We start from the raw sequence: 23,076 nt of genomic DNA on the forward strand, positions 1-23,076 counted from the left end.
TAGTCCTATGTTTCAGCATTGATCACATAAAGCAAACTTGTTGAATAGAGCTTTTATTTGTAGGAAATTTAACAATGTGATCAAAGACAACACAGAATCACATCGAAATGCATAAACTGAATACAGACCTGTTGTAGGGATAAGTAGTTTGCAGGGTAGGGCCAGTGGTGTGATTGCATGTTGATAGACCAAGGCAGACAGACAGCCTGTCAAACAGACATAGGACACAGTTAGACACGTATTACCAGGGCCGGTCTTAGCTATGGGCAATGTGGGCGACCGCCCAGGGCACAGTCGCACGAGCGCCCGAAAAAGAAAAAAAACTCGCCAATTTTCTATACCGCTCATCAAGTTAGCGGAGCGGGCACCACCGGGAGCTGAGGGGGCCGTGGCGGACAGACTGATCCCAGGCGGCAATCTAGGGCGCACGAGCCCAGGGCGCAAATGTGGCCATTCATATATTTTATTTTTCGTCTTTGGAATCTACATCTCACACTGAGAGCGAGCTCCTAGTGTCTGTGCACCTACTGCGCATGAAATACCACGACACTTTTAGCCTTCCATTAGATTGTTGCTATTTTCTTGAGATAACTGTGTATTTTAGGAAATCCAGTGGTGTGTTTTATTGGCTATTGCTCATAATCACTTTGTCACAGAAACACTAGAAATATTCTACATATGTTTTTGTATCCAACAATAACAGGAACTCAACATTTCTTAGCTATCATTGTTAAAACTAACAAAACTAACAACTACTCTGGGCTCCTTTACACCTTTCTCAGCTTATGTCCTCCTCTGTAAGTCGCTTTGGCTAAAAGCGTCTGCTAAATGCAATGTAATGTAATGTAAATAGTTTCTAAACATGCAGTAATACTCCCCAACGCCCGTTAACAGACTTTCAAAGGGAAATTGACGCACTTCCCCTTTAATAAAAAGTTGTAACTCACAAAAACTTCTGATAACTATACCTGTAAGGAAACCCATAAATCCTGGCTTTATTTAAATGAGGCTTGTTAGATTTACAATGGTAACAAAAAACTGTTATGAATGTAAGAACATTCATTCCTTTGGTATTATAGTTGTAAAATCAAATAAATACAAAGCAACTGCACACACAGAAAACAGTGATGAACTGAGTTATGGGTTGAAGACAGGAGAGGAAGAAGAGAGAACAAGAGGCAACAAAAAGTTTACAGCTTGCCTCACACTGGATTTAGCAGAAGAGTTTTGTACAGCATATGCACGCACACACAAACACACACGTCATACAGTCTTGCAGTGTAATTAGTAGGGACAACATGACTTAGATCACTTCAGTCAATACTATAATTACAGTAGGATTACATGTTATAGAACTTGGGAATGAGCGCAGATCTTTGACAGAAACATAGCCAGGCACACAGACGGGAGCACTGGTGTTTAACTTTTCCACCGAACTCTGTCAGTGTACATGTGAGGGCAGCAGGCTTCCACTAACCAAAATAAGGCTCGTTGGGACAACCCTTCAGCTTCACTCCTTTAGGGCTGCTCTCAATCAGGAAGTGCCTCACCAGCTCATTGGTGATGTCACCTGCAACAAAAGAGCAGGAGACGGATGAGTGATTCTAGGTAATACACAGCTCATTAACAGGGAGACATCACCTCATATCTTTGGTATTAACATATTAACTTTAATTCTGTCTCCACCCTGACTGAAGACCAAAATAGGGAGAAAGAAGAGCTGTGCAAAACACTGAAGTAACCCAAGTAAATACCTATTGCATTTAGTAACTGTTTTGAAATAGCCATTCATGTAAAACAACATCCTGCCCCCCTACCTTTTTTGCTCTGATGCACTGTTGGTGGAGGAGAGGCCACCTTCATAGCCAAGCCATACGCTCCCCTAAACGAGTGACTGTCCCGGATAACAAAGGCTCCAGGCTCCCTCTCTCTCAGCAGGCCAATTGCTGTAATGCAGATGACATTCATTTATTTCACACCGTCACCAAACATTTATCATAAAGGTATTTGGTTTCTAGTGAAACATCTCATCTACGAGATTCATTGCCATGAACAATATGAATTGTATTGACTTGATGATCCCTTAATTTTTCAACCAGCACAATCAAGTGGAAGTTTTAATTGATCTCATCGTCTGAACACCTGCAAGACTAACACATTTCTATCAGCCTCAAATGTACTTTATATCTACTGCTAAGCAGAAAACGTTGGTATGCTCACACGCACAAAGATGGTGAACATTGTAAGAATTATACCTGCTACACGTAGCACATAACACTTGGCAGAATGAAATGATCTTAGCACGCTGCATTTATCACATAATGGCACTGTGCCCAAGTACAGCTCAACTGGCCACTTGTGAGGCGGTTGCTACTTGATGCATTGTATCAGTTAGCTTGGAGCTTAATAACATCTGCAGTCTCAGTTTCAGCTCACAGTTAAAACTTAAAATAATATACAGCACTAAAAACAGAACATGCATATTAGTACAGTACTTGAAAGCACAAGCAGTCTATGTCAGGGACATTGGCAATGGAAAAGCCAAAATTTTGGTAACCGACTTTGAAGGTCAGAGAATGTCAGCTCGTTAAAGGATTCATTCAATGTGTTCGAAAGAAAAGGGAGGCAAAAAGTTTCAAGACAGACCAAGAGTCAAGTCCTGACCCTTTGTTTGAAAAATTGCGATCAGTCTGTGTTTCCTTAAAACTACAACTTACAGCATGACATTTTATTTTAGACACTCCATTGTTCATGGTGAAGAGCTTTAGATCCATTACTTGACTATTTAGTTCAATGCCTCAGCCTGTCCACATGTGATGGTTTAAGGAAGAAAGATGGATGAGATGAGCAACACATGCAGATGTTTCCTAATTCTCTACATATGGTGTGGCTTTTCTTCTGGGAGTGCATGGCACTAAGTATAAACTGTGTGTGTGTGTGTGCATGTGTGTGTGATGTCATTGCAGTTGACCATGTGCTTGCATTTAACATGATATAATCCAATAGGGGCCATGAGCAAATGCAGATGGGACAACCAATAGCCACTGACCTCACAACCAAAACACACAGTCAAACATATAAGTACACAGATGTGTATACCGGAATGTGCATGTGTATTTTTGTGTACAGGCATTTATCAAAAGTGACTGTTGGGGCTTGTTTGGCTGAAATTTAATGCCATGATTTTAAATTTCACAAAAGCATTATAGCTGAGTAAGCATAATAAGTATGGCCAATATTAACTAGCTGACTTTGTGCTTTATACATCAGAAAAACAAAATAACAAGAGCTCAATAACCCAAACCACATTTTAAATGATTCACAGGAATACTGCACCAAAAAACAAAACAATGGTGACCTTGTTCCACACTGAAAAAGGGTACCAGAACATCCTTACAAACATCATAAAAACACTCCTGTGTTATAATTCACTACTCCACCATCCAATACTAGGCTCTATTGCAAACCGATCATACAGTTAGCGAAAGTATTGCTAAATCCACATATTGCTTTATGCTTCTTGCTAGTGAGATACAAATATTTCAGGTCCACCATGGAGAGTTTTTCTGGTGGAACAATTGTCAAACACAACACATATATTTGATTCAACACAGAGTAGAAAGTAAACGGCAAGCATGGTTACAGTAATTTTCTAAAGGTCAGATCAAAGAGAAATCTTCCAGCATCTTACCTTGTTCCCTGGAAATGTCTGGCTTGTACCAGTACTTGGACGTGTCTTGGACAAACTTGACATTCAACCTACTCTCAGGGCTTCCATCTACAATGAAAACAAACAAACAAACAAAACCAATGTCACAGAAAATTACAGAAGATCTTTGTATATAGTCAGGAAATATGCTTTTGCTGAAACCGAATCAGCCAAAATTCTACAATACAGAAAATAAACATCACACCCTAAGCTCTAATATGTACTCAACATTTTTTGCTGTTGAATAGTCATAGCTCTATTTTACGTTGGAGCTTACATCTAGTTAGCATTCCTAGTATGCCAAGCTCTAGATGTCTGTCTATGCCTATATCTGCCACTGTTAGAATGGACTTAAAGCACAACACAAGGAGAGAGGTGGTTGCCAACAAATTGACACAACCCTCTATTGCTATTCCCTGGATTTAGCAAGTTGAGAAAGGAAGAGAAAGAAGCAAGAAACAAGAAAGAACACCAAAATCTGTTTTCATGTCACTGAAGATAATGTGTGTCCTTACCAGGCATATTGAACCTTGAGAAGTCAGAGAGGGTGTGGAAGTAGCTGGGAGTGCTTCCTCCACTCACTGGGGACATTATCTTCCCATTCAGCGTGCCATAGGACAGAGCTCCATTTGGTCTATCACCACTTGACATGCGCCTCTTCTCTGGAAGCTGGGGCTGGAAACCAGGGGCTGGGCTACCCTGCCGGAACCCTGTACCCATCCCCATCATCCCCCCATCCTGGTAGCCTGCAGGCGAGATGGGGAAGGAGGGAGTGGGTGGCCCCTGATAGCCCGAGGAGCTGCTCTGTCGCGACAGGTTACCGTGTCTCTCATCTGGGGTGGTGTAACCGCTGTGCATTGGGTGACGGTCCAAACTGGGGCTTCTCTGGGATACCTGCGATACAGATGGGTGACGGCCCAAAACTGGACTTCCCTGGGGGTGGGTTATAGATGGCTGTCGGCTGAGCACGGGGCTGCTCTGCATAGGCTGGCCCAGGGATGGCTGTCTGCTGAGGATTGGGCTTCGCTGAGACCCCTGTCCCATTGAGGCCTGTCTGCTGAGGACTGGGCTGCTTTGAGCTCCCTGAGACAGACGACGACCAAGGATGGGACTGCCACTGAGACCTACAATACCCACCTCGAAGCCATTAGCTGGTGATGTTTGCTGGCCTGTAATGGAACCATCTGGATTAGCATTTGAGCGTTGCTGAGGGATGGAGTTGTGGGTGGGGAGGCCATGGGTTGGGTGGCCAAGGATGTTGGTCCGATTCTGTGCATGGGGACTTCCATGGCTGACCATTGTCTGGGAGGGTTCTGAGGTGGGTGGGCTGGGATCTGAGGTCACATAGTTCCCCTGTATGGTGTTGGGGCCAAGGTAGGACAGTGTAGGGGTAGCAGTGCCATGGTAGGAAGAGGTCGGAGAGCTGGAATCCAGGTAGGAAGAAGTGGGGGTATTGAGGGCTTGATACGTTGGCGTGGGAGTGGGGTAGGCACTCTCTGTAGTCTGGGAGCGGTACCCTGAATCAGTAGTGGGCTGGGACGGAGTGCTTACATTGCTCTCTGCTAAGGGGTGATCACTGAAAAAGAATTGGAAAACTTTGTTTTGTGCACTTCTTTAAGGTTTCCATTGAACAATTGACAAGTCTTTGCAAAAAAAACCATAAGCCTAGTCCTAAGATCTTGACCAAAAAGTAAAAGAGCACTATGTATGCACTGTGTATACTCACCCCTGCAAGCTCTGGATGGGGCTGCTGCTGGACAATGGTGGGTTCAGTGTGTGGGAGGAGGGACTTGGACTTCTCTGCTGGCCTGTAGTCTCTGCTGGTGGACTAAGGCTCTGAGGTGCCACTGGCTGCTCTCCGCCTGCCACTGCCGACCTAGCTACAGATTCTACGTAGCTTCTTGGTGCTGCATGTGAGAGAAAAAAAGTTTCTTTTTGAGCCACGCCTTTAATTGACTTTTGATGTTCTGTATGTATTTGTTATTCCCTTTTGCTTTGCAGTTGTGTTTTTGATCATTCATTCATTCGTAATTGATGTCCCATAAAACACCAAACCAACAGTTTCTATTAAAGTGAGGGGGTGATATAATGCAAAACAAAAAATGGACAAACCTTGAGCCATGAGAATAGTTGTGACTTTTCCGTACAACAAATGGAAAATGGAATTTTGCTATACATGATAAGTATGTTGACTACATATGAAGAAGGTAGAAGTGGATAGAGAAAATGGGGTGGAGGTTGTTAAAACCTTGAATGTCAGTGATGATCTGAGGCATCATAGCAGCACTCTTACCTTCCTCACATTGACTGCTCTCATCATCTGTGGAGCATCATTGGAGATAATCCAGCGAAACAGAATAATGTAAAGGAAGAAAGGTACAGCAAGCGAGTTGGAAATAATTATATTTTTCTGTACTAGACTTATGTAATTTGGTGTTAATAGGGAGTGTGTTTATAACGGGAGATGTCAAAGTAACTCAATGCAATATGATTACCACTTAGGCTAACTGTAGCCTTTAGTTTTATACACAAAGAGTGTGACAGCATATTTTCAGAAAGGTTAAAGGTCGATAAGCTTGTTGTGTTGGTACACCACTTTCAAAGGGTTTAAAGATTAATCCAACTCAAATGTCTTATCTCTCATTTTTGACCATATACATTTCATGCATCTGTTCTTTTTTTATTATTAGTTATAGGTATAAACAAACATTTAGACAGCATTAGAAAACAATGACCACTTGGATTTAGCTCTTGTCTAGTTATGCTTTGTATGTCTCTGTTACTCTGTTACAACGAACCTGAGCCTGTTTGATTGAGGAGTATTTCTGCTGGGTTGTGGGGCTTCAAACCCAGGGCTGACAGTGGCGTCTTGGCAAGACCAGGAGGGGACCGACCTGAAGAGAATAGGACAGTTATCACTATACAGTATTGCACATCATGGACATCTTAACAGCTGTTACCTGTTGACATAGTCTAACAATGATTTATCCATTTTTTTTTAGGAAAATGACTCCATTAGAAAATTACTAACTACAATTTAATGGCAATATATTTCATTTTAAGTTGACATTCAGTCTTGATAATCACACACAGGTAAACAGCTGTCAAGACAATATGCATCAACACAGGTTAACATGTTCAGAGGGGTGCAATCATGCTCTGATGGAGGGGCAAAACATGCATGTGACCAATCACAATGTGACAAACTGGTAGTTACACCACCTCAGTCCACCATCAGCAGAATAAGGTGTGTCAAGCACAAGTTGACTGCAGAACTGGGTCAAACTGAACCTATAAAGGGTTCCCCAGGAACTCGTCATTTCACAGAAGAAAGGTACAAATGAAATTCCTCATTTTATCTTAAAAGTAATTTGTTCTAGTTTTACTGTCTTTATCTTCTTAGCAATGCTAACATCCCTGTATTGCACCAAATGTTGCCATATACTTAATAGAGTTTATGAAAGAATAGGAGATTTGACACAGTCTCTGCTACATTAACACCAGAGGGAAAGCTGAGGAGTAATATGTGTCGCCACTAGAGCCTTAGTCATATTTAGACCTTTATTACCATAATTTTCCTAACTGTGATTATGTTTTACTTAGGGTGACTCTTTCCACTCCACGTATCTGTCTTGCTTCTCTAGACTTCCTTAACAGTGCCAACTACTCCTTTATTCCCCTCCAGCGTAAAAACAATCATGTGAAGGAACAAAAAAAAAAAAAAACTCTTGTGATTACAAACACGTTGCTAGCACGATTATCAAAGTACAACACATAAATGACCGGGTAAGACCGCCAGGGGAGGGCAAGCAGGGTGCTGGTTGCGGTGAGGCAGCAACAGGAACCCAAACACAGATGACAACAGCAACACAAGAGCAGCAGCTGCTAAGAATCTGGAAATTCATAATAAATTGATGTCTTTGCGCTTTACATTTATGGGTCCATGGATTTGTGCTTGTGTCTGCATATGTTAAGACTGGTTTATTTCTGACTTTGTCAACCTGTAAAGCTGCATGTTGTTCCATGTTTTAGCTATGCTAGCAGCATGGCACTAAGAATGCCAGTGTTGTTTAGTTGGCTCACCACTTTGTTCCAGACTGAAATATCTCAACAACCATTGGATCAATTGCCATGAAATTTGGTACAGGCAATCATGATCTCCAGAGGACAAATTCTGACTTGACTTGGTCATTTTCCTCTATGACTTGGACAACTTTTGGATGGATTGCCATACAATTTGATCTGGACATCCATGTCCTCCCACAGGATGGATTATGATAATTTTAGTGATCCTGTGAGTTTTCATTTAGTGTCGTCAGGACAATATTTCAACTTTGGTTTGGTTGACCAAATACCTATAGGCTAATAATGATGACATTTCCATCAGCCTCAGCTGCAACTTTGTGTTTACAGCTGAGTGTCAAATGCTAGCATACTAACACGTCAAACATGGTAAACATTTTGGCTGATAAACATCAGTATGTCAGCATTGTCATTGTGAGAATGTTAGCATGCTGACAGTAGCACAACATACAGCCTCACATAGCCTCTAGCATGGCTGTAGACTCTGTACTCTTCTTATGCCTGTTGCAACTATTTTTCTAGCAAATTATTTGTTGCTCTACATGTCTGTTTTGTTGCCAGTGCTGCTCTCGTGTTGCTCTCATGCCAAAGCAATGCAGAACTGTTATAAGTGATGGGTCAATAGTCACTCGGGCAGAGAGAGGGACAGGACGGGGAATGAACTGGCTGATGTTATGGGACAGTGGAACTCCGGTAGAGAGACGTGCATCCTCGACTTACCAAAGAATCCAAATAAATTCTTTGTACTTGCAACCTAGATGCCCCACATTTAATCGTGGGTGGTGTGTGTGGGGGGGCAGGCAAAGTGAACACTTGGGAATGCGATTTGAGGACACTACCACAGATGACTGTGTAATGGGAAGTAAATCTAGTGTCATGTGCACTAATCAGTCAGCTAACCATGCATGTTTGACACATTTTGAAATTTCTGAATTTTTCAGAAATTTACATGACTAAATCAGATTTAGTAAATAATTAGATTTTGAGTCCCCATTTAAAACAAACAATGAAAGAACTCACACGATTTCATGTCGTCCAAATGAATTAATCAAAGATTCAACATTGTTTATCTGAGAAGAGGTTACTGATCAGTGTCAGTGTACGCAATGTACCCTCTTAGAACAGAGGGAGGGATGTTAGGCCACAGAGTGGGTGTTAAAAATATGGTGTGTTTTTATGACTAACTTTAATGGGTGTGCCCTGGGGAGATAGGCAAGAGGACTGGATGAGGTAATTGGTGGAGTTGGCAAACGATGTGTTACCTAATACGTGATTCTTGTTTTGGTATGGAATGTATATGAGAGTGAGAGAGGGGGTTTGAAGAGGGCAGAAAAGATGGGAGATGGGTGTGTGTATGTCTGCTAGTTAGATATATTTTATGTTTTACGTAAATATCTTAAACATGATTTTGTCGTAAGATCAACTTATATATTTCTGTGAAACAGACAGGCTGGCTAGAAAGCAAAGATGAAAATTACATGTGGTCAAGTAGCTGGACAGACTTGAATTTTGGACATCAGTTACACCAAACTAACTTGGCCTTTTTCTGTCTCGCCTTCCTTTTTTTTTCTTATTCTGTGTTAAATGAATGATGACTGCAGACATGCTTGTAAGAAAAGATGGATTCGGCCTTCACGAGTCATGGCCACTCAGGAATTTTGATGAGCCAACACAAGGCCACAAGGCCACAAGGCCACACTGCAGCTTCCCACTCTTACAGTGGACAATGGAAAAGCAGCCTGTTTACAATCTGAATGGAAGTGAGATGAGGTAATAGTGGAGATATTTTATGAAGTATAAAAAGAGGGAAATTATTGTAAATCAAGTTCATGAATTAAAAGTAATCACATTACTAAATTATGCACTACTATTAAAGAGTGAATGCAAGTTTAAATCACTCAAATATATTATATTTATGTATACATTTTCAAACTACAAAAGAGAAATTTAAAAGAATCTCTTTCATCAACAGAAACACACGGGTGGTATTTAACCAAAAGATAAGAATAATACCATCATATACAACCTTCTGTTCTGATTTTATATAAATCGCATTATTATTTTGAATATTTCTAATAATGATGCCTGAGCTCCACAGTGCCCATCAGTCAGCCGGGGGGGCAACTTACACAAATTGAAGTAAGGGGTTTGCGGCGAGATGGGGAAGGCGGGAGTTTTAGGAAACACCTCACCACCAACTGTGGGTGTAGGACTGATGGCGCCACCATCCATCTCCTCGAAGGCCTCGCGGTAGCTGTGCATGTGTCTCTGGGGGCAGAACAATTACATGAAAAAACAGACACATGTCAGCGTACAATCAAAAAAAGTGGAGAAGCATGTTCTAAAATGTTTGCCAACTTTCTACCTCCTTAGGTCGTCCTCCAGGGTTCATCGCTATGGCATTGACAAACTCTGGAGAAACACAGCGAATGGGGGAGCGAACTGCAACGTCAGGAGAGGTGCTGTCATCAGGACCATTCTGGTACTGGCCCTCGCTGGTCATGCGACGACGGGGCAGAGTTGCAGGCTCATCTAGGGACAGTGTACGGGCCTGGACACCTGAGACGACACACAAGTGAGTCTTAAAATTGAGCTAGGGCTGGTGACTGATGCTCCATTACACTGCTTTCCTCCAGCAATTCCATCACCGTCATCAGAGGTTATGTCAGCCACTGTGAATGCTCACTGCGCAGGCCATCGTGTACATTTTGCAAACAATTGAACGAGGCTGTGGTTCTTAAAACTTTTGAATCAAACATGCCGAGATACATGGTTAATAAAGGGTTAGCTGCTGATCAAAAAATACACACAAACTACTGTAAGTGTTTCAAAGTTTTTGAAAAATAAAAATGTGACCTTTTTAAAATGATATATAAAGAGATATTCACCCCCTTTAGCATTAGCTGAAACCATAATAACTATTTTTCGGAATGCCAGAGGGACAATGTTCTCTCACATAGAAGATTGAGACTTTCTAATACACTGGTGCAAATTGTTCGTTATCTAATGTGTCAGTGTGGCCAGATCTGGCTGAAGTTCAGAGCAGCCAGTAAGCTCATTTCAGTTAATCTGGTTTAAACTGGGAGAGCCAGAGAGAGAGTGAAAACTACCAACATAAAACAAACAGGATTTGAGTTAAGAGCTTTAAGGCTAATATGCGATGCCACTGACTGGCGGGTCGAGGTAGCAAAGCATGAAATGCTGCCCAAAGAAGCAAAGCCAAAGTGAAAGGCTATCACCAGCTGCCCTGCATTCTGGAACAAGATAATGGTTAATGTGAGAAAGAAGGGAAGCACAATAGTTTTAAGAAACAAGCGGAGAAAGTGGGGATAATACATTCTGTGGTGCTGTTTGTGCTGTGGCAGCTTATTTCTGCTTCAAATTCTGTCCAATGAATAACACGTTTGATGGACCTGGAGCTGTCCTATTTATCTTTTATAGCGTCTCTTTCACACATAATTGAGAAAATGTCTCAGCCAAGGAATGGAATGAAATGATCTCATATAGAAACTGAAAACAAACACAAGCTGATAGAGGCCTTAAAAAAAGTGACTGAAGGCTTCAGTTGACGCTGACAGACCTTTCCATACAGTACATGGAAAAGCACGTAGAAACACCCAACAAGCCTGACTGTTAGGGAAATTATGAAAATATTAATATCCCCTTCACTCAGCTTAACTTTGAAGTGGGGGAGCAAAATCCTTGCCAAATATCTGTGGGGAAACGTTAGCGATAGCAGCTGTGTAAATGTGAACAGTTAATTAGTTTGGAATGAAATTAGCTGCCATTGCCACATAAGTTAAAGAAAATATGATTTTCTCTAGGTTTCCTTGTCCCAAAGTTACCTTCCAAACGTCTGTCTTTTGTATTACCATCATTAGGTTATGGTTAATAAATCAGTGAACTTCATGTTTCATTTTTAGAAAGAAAGAATCAATGATAAACAAGTGCCAATAATGCCATCTGTTAGGTTAGTTGATTTATCTCCATAGCTTGCTGTTGGCAGTGTGTTGGTTAAAATTTTTTGGATCTGACAGCTCTGAAAAGCATGTAGTCAACACCCCCAAACAGAAACACACCCACTATTGCACCAAGCCTGGAAACTGAGAACCAGATGTACCCACGATGCACTGCTCTACAGCAAAGTACTGTCAAACAGTGCACTGTTGCCCTGGCAATGGCTAATGGTTTCCAGCTGGAATGGCTGGAGATTCTCGAGGACTGACATTTCTCTGCTATTTAAAATCCAGTCATCATGTGGATATGCATTGGGTTGATCCAAAAACATAAACTTGATAGGTGATCCTTTTTTTTTTTTTTTTGGGAGGAAAACTAATGTCTCCATATGTGCACACATGCAACTGAGAGAGGTTATCTAAGGTAAGAGTGAAGACACTGCATTCCTGGTTAAGTCAGTTCAGATCAATGAAATGAAATTTTTCCATGAGCTGATGTTTTAAAAACATACATTTAACAACAGACATTTGTAAAAAATACTCTGTTGGATTTAAACGTCATGATGACTGTAGTTATGACCTCATTCCAAGTTTACAATCCAAGATTTACTCTGCAACACTTAATTTTGACGTTGTGTTGCATCACTAAAGAGGATATTGCTGTCTGCGGTAAAGAGGCCAGACTGCCCCCTGACATCCTAGGGCTCTAAACAGAACAATCCTGTCTGCATTGTGGTTGCTGTCTCCCAGTAGACACATACAGCTTTAGTGATGTTTCCAACTAGGACTGTGGTCTCTCCTGGATTTGGTGTCCTTTGTCTGGCTTAGTAAATCTTCAAAATAGTGCAACTGAAAAAAGCAGCCTTGAATGAGGCCAGTGTATCCTGGCCTCAGTATTGTTCCCCAAGTTTGGCAAAATGGATCTTGTGACATGCACTCTCCTGGCAAGGGACAGAGCCTCCTTTGTGCTTCCCCTGTCTCATTCTTGTGAAACTTTAACATTATCCAATTGGGTTTTTTTCTATGCCACAGCTGAGGTAATTCCCTAACCTTGAGGTAGAAAACTGCAATGAACAAACAGGAATGAAGGGTGAGTGTGTATGCAGAGAGGAATCAATGGTTAGTGTAAGGATGATACAGCTGCTCTGCAAACCCAATAATAACAGAGAAAATGTGTTATGTATGAAAGAGGAAGTGAGACTGAGAAAAAATAAGAAATTGTTAAATGCAAACCAAAGCCCACCACACTCAAAGGCAAAGCAGATACAGACTTGAAGGAACACTTGAAAAAAAGGACCTCTCCTTTTTTTTCTTTTTTTTTTATACGCAAGTGTTCCTCCAGGCAGGAGGGGAGAACCAACCCGAGAGGGAGTGAGAACGGCGGTGCTCAGACTGAGAAGATGTCATACTGGGGATGACACTTTGGACACGAGCCGAGTATTCTGGGTAAACAGATGAATGATGAGAGAAAGAGGAAAGATGATGACAAAACTAGGAAAACATGAAAGATGAGGTTCTGCCTATGAAACAAGAGCGATATTAGATTATATCAGATATATTATATAAAAGATGCTCATTCCTGTTACCAAAGCTTAGACAAGTCATGAAAAAAAAAGGATTTCTGATACGGGAAGTAGAAAGCAATCTGACATGAGCCTCATTTACCTCACACAAACAATACGCTACATTTACAACTCCTATTGGTGTGAAACTTGCATTTAGTTTTACGCAAACTGAACAACTGCCTTTAAATTTAAATGGCAGTAAAGTGAAGTGAACCGTATTGTTGATTCTAGAGAACCTCTTTCTGGCATTCTTATCAGAGGGCTCAGCTATCACACTACACTACTATGTTGACTTTGTTCCATGTCTTGCTGCTCTGCAGGATGTCTGATGTGCTTATCTAGGGACAGTCAACCTGCTGGACTGAACAGACCACTTCCTGCTGCCTGACTGGTGGGGAGTGATGAGGTGACATTCAGGAAATGAGATAAGGACAGAACAGTGTTTTCCAAGAGTTTACAGCGCATGGCTGATGGCATCAACGTTACTGTTCAATAAATATTCTGTCCTGTACTTGCTGCCACAAAAAACAAAGATTACACACAACTAGTACAAAGAATAATATGTGGTAAAATGAAAAATATTTAATTTAGAATGTAGCATCATCATTAAACAGAGATTAATACAGGTGTATGTAATAGATAAAGGATTGGTTGTGGAAATAATTAACCAAATGTTTGGTTCTTGTGAGAATTACACAACTTACTACAGATTTTTTTTTTTTATCTGTCTCATTACCCCATGTAAAACTAAACTGGTTGCTTCTGCAAGTAAAGATAAAGTGTCAATTAGTCAAATTTGTGACCTTAGTCTATCACTTAGTGTTCCAAACCACATAAAAGATGTCAGTTTTCTGACAATTGTGAAAGTCTAGGTTTACATCGAATATTCCCACAGACTGGGACAGTCTACTACTTAATTTTATTTGTTTACACTTGTTGATGTGTTGTAGGTCAAGGCCAATACCATTATCTATGACAGGCTGGGGCAGTGAACAGTGTAGTGTCTAATATTGGATTTTGAGGTTAGTTTTGCCCCAGGCAAACATTTTATCATTCCAGGCAGGCTATAGAAATCTGTAAGGTCACATAAATACATTTGAAGGTTCAACCTACTGACTAACAGGTACAGGACAGAAATAGACTTAAGTATCAGGATGAAATAATTTAATGTTAGAACTTACCAGCCACTCTTTGAGCCACCAGACCTTCAACGTTAAAGACTTCATCTGGCTCACTATCTCTTGGCTGGGGTGATGCTGATGCAGCACTAGGGCTTCTCTGGTGCTCAGAGACCTCTACAGACTGGGAGAATGTACTTGGTGGGTAAGTGTTGATAGGCTTGAGCTGGATGTGACCAGCTACAGCAGGGGAGACTTGTGAGGAAGGAGTAGCACTGCCCATTTCAGATGTGTAACTCAGAGATCCCTGGACAAGTGCAGGCTCTGGTGTACTAGGTTTTCCAGGTGACATCTGAGCCGGTGATGAATGGCTAGCCAAGGTGGATATGGGGCCAGAAAAGTGGGTATGAATGGCAGCATCGGCCTGGTAGGAGGGCCTGGTTTGGCTCTGGGAGAAGGACGGCTGGGTGGTCACTACAACACTGTTTTCCCGCAGTGGAGCACTTTGGGACTTTGGCACCAGTGAACGGCTTGGTTCCAAATCCAACATGAGAAGATTAAGGGTTTCAATAGATTGCTCAATTTCTTGCTGGGAGGCGCTGTGGCGGTGAGGAAACTGTGGGAGGCTGTGGTGGCTGGGAATCGCCACTACAGTAGGAGGTGGACTAAACGTCAGGCCTTCAGTTACTGGCTCCTCCGGTACACCAAACTGCTGCCAAACGTTAAGACCACGTTGGACGGCATCTCTGCTACTGGTTGTGCGGGTGGGAGCTGGTGGCATAGTGTTTGGCTCTGCACCAAATGACTGAGAGCGGTACAAATTGCCATTCTGGGTAGCCATGTAATTACCAGAGGATGGGGCTGAATCACTTTGGGTCAAAGTGACAGGTTTGTTGGATATGCCACTCTGTAGCTGGACGGTTTCCAGAGGCTTTTCTGGGACACTGCGCTCCAGATATGGCACATGGTCCTGGCCATTGATAAGTGACTCAGATTGGTAGTAAAGATCAGCTGGTGTAGCCCGACCATCCGTGGAGGAGAATGTCCCCAAACTGTCCACACTGTTGCCCTCTTGACTGGTAGGTAGCTCATCATCTAAAATGTCTGTCTCACGGTCAATGCTACCGTGCCCATTGACGTGGACCTGGGCAGGCACCAAGTGAAGCATGCCTCCAGCAGCAGAGGTCGGCGTGGACAGGTAGCCCTGTCTATGCATTGGCCCCTCCAAGCCACTCAGCAGCTGCTCCAGCTCCTGTTTCTCTTGGGGACTGATTGGCTGTTGTGCAGGTGGGGCGTGCTGGTGGACTGAAGGTAGCTCCTCTCCTACAGGAACATGTGTCTGGCTCACTGTGGAAGCCTGAGGGGCTGCTGCTGCTTCATCAGTTCGGTCAGTTTTGATGGATGCAGTAGAGTTTCCTGAGTCGCTGCTCACTGACAAGGCATGGTCAACCGCAGGTAAGGCATGTTCAACAGCAGTGGGTGGGAGGCCGTTTGCTGTGACTGTTCCTTCAACAGACTCCTTTTTGCGAACTTTGGCGTAAAGGCTGCCGTCCAGGGGTCCTTGGGTATGGTTGACTTCTAAAACAAACAAGTATGACAGAAGCCTATTAGAATCAGATTAAGCCAAATTCAACAATCAAGAACCATTCAGCTTTGCACAACCCTTTCATTTTCAATCACTCAAGTACTTTTGGAGTATACTATGACCATTACACAAATAATGTGTAATCCTCTAAATATAAGCACACAGAATTTATCAAGACATTAAGAAGAAAAGAATGAGGTACTATCATTAAATGAAGCAGGGGTATCAGGAGATTATGTGGGCATGGTCAAAACAGCTGCAGTTAAATTAAATACTGGCTCATGTCCACTTATTCTACCAGCTTCAGGAAATGAGCAGTCTGTGGCATGCACTGTGGAAAAAACGATGAAATAACAAGAGCCTGCCTTGCACTTTCTCAAGCCAGTTGGAAGAATCTGTGCCACCTGAGGGATACTGGCATAATAGTAATTTGATCAGTTGTTGATTTTATTTGCTTATGATCCCCACAACTGTCAACACTATAATCCGATGCAGAAAAATGGACAAATGGATATTGCAGACTTTTGATCTACAGATTTGCTAACTCATAAACTCGAAGATGGAAAGCTGCAATGTAGATTGTAAAAACAAACGCACATGCACACATACTGTGCATATATGGCCACACCCAAGTCCAGGGAAGAGGAAGAAGGGTGCCCCAATCAGAAAGAAAAATTTAGTCATCACTGGAAAATCCACCTCACTGAGTAAGGAAGGCCTGGAGGCTTTTCTTGGCTTCAAAAACTTGAAGCAAAATAAAAGTTCAACATACTCAGACTCGCACTGAAAAGGTTGAAATATATATGTCCACACACAAGCTTACATCAAGTAAGCTATTTTTTTTCCTCATACAGCCAAAACAATGCATCAATGCAGACAGATTCGATATTTACATGTCACCAATTGCAATCAAAATAAGTGTGTTCTTCAAAAGTGTAATGTCTGAAAAAAAATCAACTATCCTTCACACCATTTATGTTGTCATGCATGCTTCAGGGGGGCAAAGTGAAAAACAATACCATAATCAGTAAATTCTTCTTCTACTGTCCATTTTAGTTCCCAAGGAACCTCATAACCCATGATGAGGCATGCCCTGATAACCAAATCAAATTCTACAGCTGGGAATGAAGCTGCACAAAGAAGCTGCCTGTGTCTCTATAACTTATACTGTAGATATCTCCATCTCAGTTTGAGTGAATACGGGGCTCTGTAATAGAGCTTAGTGGGTGTAAACAAGCTGGATACTGCAAGGTCTCCTTGGCTGTCCCGGGGCAACTTGCCAATGCGCAATGTAGAGGCTGTACTGTCAGACTGCTGGTGGAAACAAATCTGGTGGCTCTTGGTCACAGAAAATCACAGCATATGTTTCCTACTACGAATCCGTTAGTAAGTTTACTTCGATTGGTACATTGGTAGACCACATGTGGGAAAAAGAAGCTATGGTAGATTCTTGCATGTCTAGTCTAATAATAGCTTATTGTCAGCACATCAATACTCAAGGTAGCTGTCACGATTACCACAATGAATAAACACAAGATCAGTTATGATCCAAATGTTCAGATATTTGATAGCTTGGTAGCTATAATGTGAATTCTCCACTTCAATATTGTCTCCCTTGAAAGGTTAGCTGCTAGGGCAGGAGTCTCAAAATCAAGTCATCATTATACATTTATATAGCTCATGAAAGTAGCTCATGAAGTATTAGGTTAGGGGCTGTGCATGCCTTCCCGTCCACTTGAGTACACATACATACACTTTTAATGCCTCATCATGCAGATAAACATAGACAAGTCGTGAAAGAAGAGTAGCCCTGGCTTTCTCCATTTCAGTAACTTTATAATAACCTGCCAACTGTGACTCACACAATTAGGATGATCAGTCACACAGCTAAGCTGATTTCACATCCTAAAAGCCTCACACCTCAGCCAGTCACCCCAAAGTAAGTCAAAGCCTTGTCAAAAGAAATAGCAGAAACCCCTCCAGTGGAGGAGGCTCCCCTACCTGTATGAGCAGTGGACGACGTTACAGTCCCAATCTAAGATGGGAAAAGACCTGCAGAGAAGCCCCCAAGGTGGGACATAAGGGATTACAGCAGGAGTTAGGGGAGTTGATTTTGGCTACTGTTCCTTCTCCTCCCTCTCCTGAATAGCTGTCTAGCTGGATCAGGACAGCTACCGCTGTTGTTAGCTGCTCAGTGGCTCGCACTAGTCTAAAGGCTGCCCCTGCTGTGTGTGCGTTATGTGGGAGGTCCATCACAACAGCCTGTTTGATGGTGTATGTGGTGGGGGGGGGGGGGGGGTGTAATCAATCCTAAAAAACATGATATGGCATACATAAACATTCATAGAAATAAGCCCTTTCCATGCACACATACAAAGATCCCCCTCCTTTATCCCACTGGTGTCGAAAACACTCATGTAATGGAAAGAGTTACTTCGTCCAACAACAGTCATTTAACAAGCTCTCACCAAGCTAGGAAGCAGGCAGAAAACTCCACCCTGCTGCAGGCAGATGGAGAAAACAGAAAAGCTTAGTGAGTAAAAAATAGAAAGATGAATACATTGCGTGGCCGCTAATCTGATTTGTATAGAATATAAAAGTTACCTCTTGTTTTACTGGTACAAGACTAAGAATGATAAAGTCAGACGCAGATGATTTACAGTACTGGTTTAGTGGGATGGAAGGACACTTTACAAATGCAACATCGTCATCCACCAAACATAACCTTTTCCCTTCCCCACAGTTTGAAAGCTCTTTAGTCTGTGGTCCAGTTCGTATCACCTAACCATCTGTACACATTAGCATGCAGCACAGTAACTTCAGTATTGCACATGATGATCCAGAACAACAACCACATACGTCATTCTGTCTGATAACAATAGACATGTGACTTTGGCCTCCATAAACCTTTTTTTGTTCTATTTACATTCTCATTTCAAGTAGATTCAGCTGCAGATTCAAGATTGTACTATGATACTGTTTTCCCTCATTTGACTCACAGATTAACACTCACACACATATTTCCATGGCCTCTCACTTTATTCTCTCAGTAATGATGAAGATATTAATGACTGCAATGAGGCCAGCTATGCTATGGCCCCACACATCAGAGGAAAGCCCCATTTAGTCATCCCACTTTAACTAGCTCATGTCTTCACTTTAGACACGACGTGTCTGATGAGTGATCCACAAATTCCCCATTTATACAACAGGAAATCTAATCTGTCACTTTACACTGGCGAGGCTTTTTACGGCAAGCAGACTATTTATGTTGAGACTGCTTCTATGTGTGTTGATATGTCTGCTGCTGTTTATATTTGGTTGAAATGAACACGTGTAAGCCTCTACAAATAACCTTTGACAGTGTTCCTTCATGTGATAAGAAAGGGCATATGTATGGGTGATATCTTACACTGTGTGTGTGTGCATGGCGGTGTGTTTGTACAGTCTCCCCAGGAGGTACATACTTGCTCTGTGATCCCAAGCACATTAGTCAGAGGAGAATGTCTGCGATCCAACCCCATAGCCCTAACTAATTAGACAACAGCAGGGGAGAGTGAACTATGTAGAACTAGTCTGAAGTGACCGAATGGTGTGGGGTTTAGAAAATGCTTCAGAAAGCCTCAGACAGACACTCAGAAAGTTAAAATGTACATCATGATTGTAAGATGCAGTATGAGGTGTTCATCAAGACTAGCACAGATAAATAATATATTAGTTAGAATGCTGTAGATCAAAACTAAATCCGTCCTACAAAATACAAAGATGGAGGTGCTGTGAGATATTCTGAGGTTCTGTCGGCCAGATGCTGCAACTGTGTAACCTCTTGATCTTTAAACTTTGAGCTCTGACCCCTGTGGCAATAGATCTCCATTTACAGCGGAAATAGTGTGTTTCCCCTCTAGCTTACATGGACAAACATACCATGTGGTACTCTGTGTTTGTGTATGTGTGTGTGAGAGTGTGTGGCCATTTCGAAACAGTTGGGGGTCCATGTCTACCAGCCACAAGTGTGACATTACTAAAAAGCAATGATGAAACATTTTCTGAGAATGCCCCCTCAGGCCTCAACTGCTACAACTAGCCTGACAAGAAAGTGTAAAGTGTATTTACATTCAAGAAGCCTGAGAGAATTAAGAGCTTCAGTAGTTGTGATAGTCTAGTAGTATGTAAGTATAGCCTGGTGCCATATTTGGTAAAAGTTAATGGCTGAGCTATTGATTTGTCAACAAAGCATGCCTTTACTGTATGAGAGGGCTCAAGGACAGCTATTAAAGTAATACTGTGGCCTGGTAAATGATCTACACAAGAGGCCATTAAATCTTGTGGTGGATTAATTGACTTGTGGATCAGGGAAGACTGATGAATTAACAGTCAACAGAGAGCTCATAAAGCTGACCTCAGATAAAATAAAGCAACACTATAATTGTTTTGTACATAGCTTACTGATGGTGACAGTACAAAATTAGTATTATTATTTTGCAGTATTGTTTTCAGTTAAATAACAATATCTGCAATACAAAATAAGAATAAAATGATACTTAATGCTAGGGATAGATTCTTATAATACTACCGTACAAGGACATAAGCATACCAGAATATACAGTACATTTAAATACTACTATTGCCAACATCCATAGCCCCAAAATGCTTAGTCAAATGTAAGTACGGGAACTCGTTCTGGCTTAATGAACACTTACCCTACAGCTCATTAAATATACATGAACGATTACTGAATCAATGTGTGTGAGTGCAAACTGGCTAGGATTGGAGAAACGAGGGACAAAGTAATGGAGGGTGATTTGGAGCAAGGGGAGGATATTGATTGATGATGATGTTCTGTTCACCTTCAAACAGGCTCTTATGGCTTGCATAGGAAGTATCTTTTATATTGCACACATTATTTATAGTTGAACACAAAGTATGTTTCTAGAATGTTATTTTTTTGTATCCTAGTATATAGAGGTCTTAGTGTTTAAAACTGCTATGCAACATGACCTGAAACCTGACCAGTGTTGTTTAGAAGTGGAGGCAATTTTTACCACAAATACTAAATGAAAATGACGCAAGCATGGGCATAACCAACACAGACACCATGTGCTATATATCAGCCAGGCAGTTCATCCATGCAGAGCATTATGTTTCATTTTGAATGAGGTTGTGTCTCAGGAAAAGTCATTATCGGTCGTTAGCAGCAGGGTTGCACAGGGAAAATTTTGAGGGCCAAATGAGGAGAGCGTTTGATGAGCTGGCTGAAGCTATCTCATTCTAGAGGTGAGGAGAAGCTTTGATGGGCTAACATTTGCTAGCTATGGTCTGAAGAGACTACAAAGACTGAGCCACTTCATTTTGCCTGAAGCCTTGATAGTTTATACAGATCCTCCTCAAAGGAAATCCCCTCAGGTCTTGTTCTAATCAACATCCTGGTAAAGGCTTTAGACAGGCAAGCTGGCCTTGCTCCTGATCAGATACTCCCTGATATTAGAGCTGTATTAATGTGATTCTTAACAGAGGGTTATACTGTCAAGAAACTTTTAAGTGCCTTCCAGCAACAAAAACTTTATTATTGGTATGTAGAATTTTCCAGTGTCCGAAATTGCTGCTTTTACGCATGGACAGAAAGAGATGGAGGAAGAGGATAAAAAAAAGCACTTCATTATCATTATGTTATTCTGGTCTTGTTTAGATGGTGTTTTTGTTGTATTTTACTATACAAGAAAAGTTCTTCCTTGATCATTTTGTAACAAAGGTGTTTTTAATGACTTCAGTTCTTCATTGTGTCACCAGCCACTTCTACTGTGCCTACCAGCAAGGAGTAATCAATCCTAGACAAACTGATGAAGGTACACAGTTGAGAAAAATGAACTTGGTCAGTGTGTGTTCCTTGATGTTACAGGGAGTATAATGGCTTGGATAATGCTACTTTTTCAAACACAGTGTTATGACAAAGACCAGGAAAGGCCAGTGCATGAATAGAACTCTCTTTAAAAAGAAATATAACAAAAAGGAGGAGAGTCCAGTGCTCCCAGTGGAGCCAAAATGAAAGCGCCTGAGTTCATGCTGAAAACTTAGTTCCTTTTTCCTTGTAAAGTTCATCTCCCGTGTCGATCCACCCCTTGGCTCAGGAGGGGTCTATTTAGTAAGCCAAGTGACTCTTGCAGAAGGATGCCCCAGGCCAATAACACACCCGTAACAAGACAGTGGTGCCTAATAAAGGAAGCACAAATCTTGGTCTTTGTCTCTCTACTTTTACTCGAGTCCTAATGTCAGCTAAGCTCAAACACTTAACAGAAAAAGGTTAGGGGACCAGTTGCTTGACAAGTACCTATGCAAAAGGATCTTGCATCTAGTAATCACAACTCACATTTCAGATGTGAGAACGGTGTTTATTAAAGTTTTACTGTCAGCTGGAAATGGTGGCAGTCATCTGCTATCTATTTGTGTTGACTGAAAACAGTTAAGCTAGCAAAGTTAAACTTTTTGAATTTACCAGACTCATTAATGTCCTGTCATATCATCTACAAAAAAGGTCTACTGTGGATCAAGATAAAGCAATATCTGAGGGCCTTCCTATAATGCAAAGGCATCAATGGATAAGAGACAGATGAAGAGTGGCTCTTGTAAGAAGAGCTTGTGGAAAATGATCAAGATTAATTATATCCTGGCTCTATATGTGGCATTTTTAGCCAGATCAGCTGTGTATAGATGGCTGGAGAAAGAGAGAGAGAGGAAGAGAGGATGTCTGGCCAACAGCTGGAGTAAAGCTGTATCTGCAAAGAGGTAACAGACCGCTCATTCATTCCCACTTATTATGGACAGCAGATAACTAGCACATCCACCCCCCCTACCACCACCATCTTTATACTCGCGCCATAGTACAAAAACAAAGCACACCATCTATCGTTTATTATAAAAGAACTTTCAAGGATTTGTATATACCAAAAGTTAGTAACATGCCTGAGAAGTCCTACTATATTCGCTGTAGCATACAAACACCCCACAGTCAGTGGCTGTTGCCTAATAGAAACCCCTGTCCCTGTGCCCCCACAGCCAGAGTCCA

General features: G+C 41.7%; 1 protein-coding gene across 4 annotated transcripts in view; it reads right to left on the bottom strand.

Moving 5' to 3' along the window:
• The window catches only part of tns1b (tensin 1b), a 160,411-nt gene that overhangs the window by 5,793 nt on the left and 131,542 nt on the right, over nt 1–23,076 (bottom strand). For 3 of the 4 annotated variants that reach the window (XM_027277342.1, XM_027277396.1, XM_027277426.1), the window contains 12 exons: nt 14,495–16,009; nt 13,110–13,190; nt 10,158–10,351; nt 9,922–10,060; nt 6,508–6,603; nt 6,003–6,029; nt 5,436–5,616; nt 4,225–5,285; nt 3,692–3,778; nt 1,818–1,946; nt 1,478–1,570; nt 129–206 (listed from right to left, as the gene is read on the bottom strand). In XM_027277342.1, coding sequence (XP_027133143.1) covers nt 129–206; nt 1,478–1,570; nt 1,818–1,946; nt 3,692–3,778; nt 4,225–5,285; nt 5,436–5,616; nt 6,003–6,029; nt 6,508–6,603; nt 9,922–10,060; nt 10,158–10,351; nt 13,110–13,190; nt 14,495–16,009 — 3,681 coding nt within the window. The remainder of the gene's footprint in view (nt 1–128; nt 207–1,477; nt 1,571–1,817; nt 1,947–3,691; nt 3,779–4,224; nt 5,286–5,435; nt 5,617–6,002; nt 6,030–6,507; nt 6,604–9,921; nt 10,061–10,157; nt 10,352–13,109; nt 13,191–14,494; nt 16,010–23,076) is intronic. The other variant, XM_027277366.1, reaches the window with a different exon arrangement.

Source organism: Larimichthys crocea, chromosome I (genome assembly GCF_000972845.2).
Source record: "Larimichthys crocea isolate SSNF chromosome I, L_crocea_2.0, whole genome shotgun sequence".
Taxonomy (NCBI): domain Eukaryota; kingdom Metazoa; phylum Chordata; class Actinopteri; family Sciaenidae; genus Larimichthys; species Larimichthys crocea.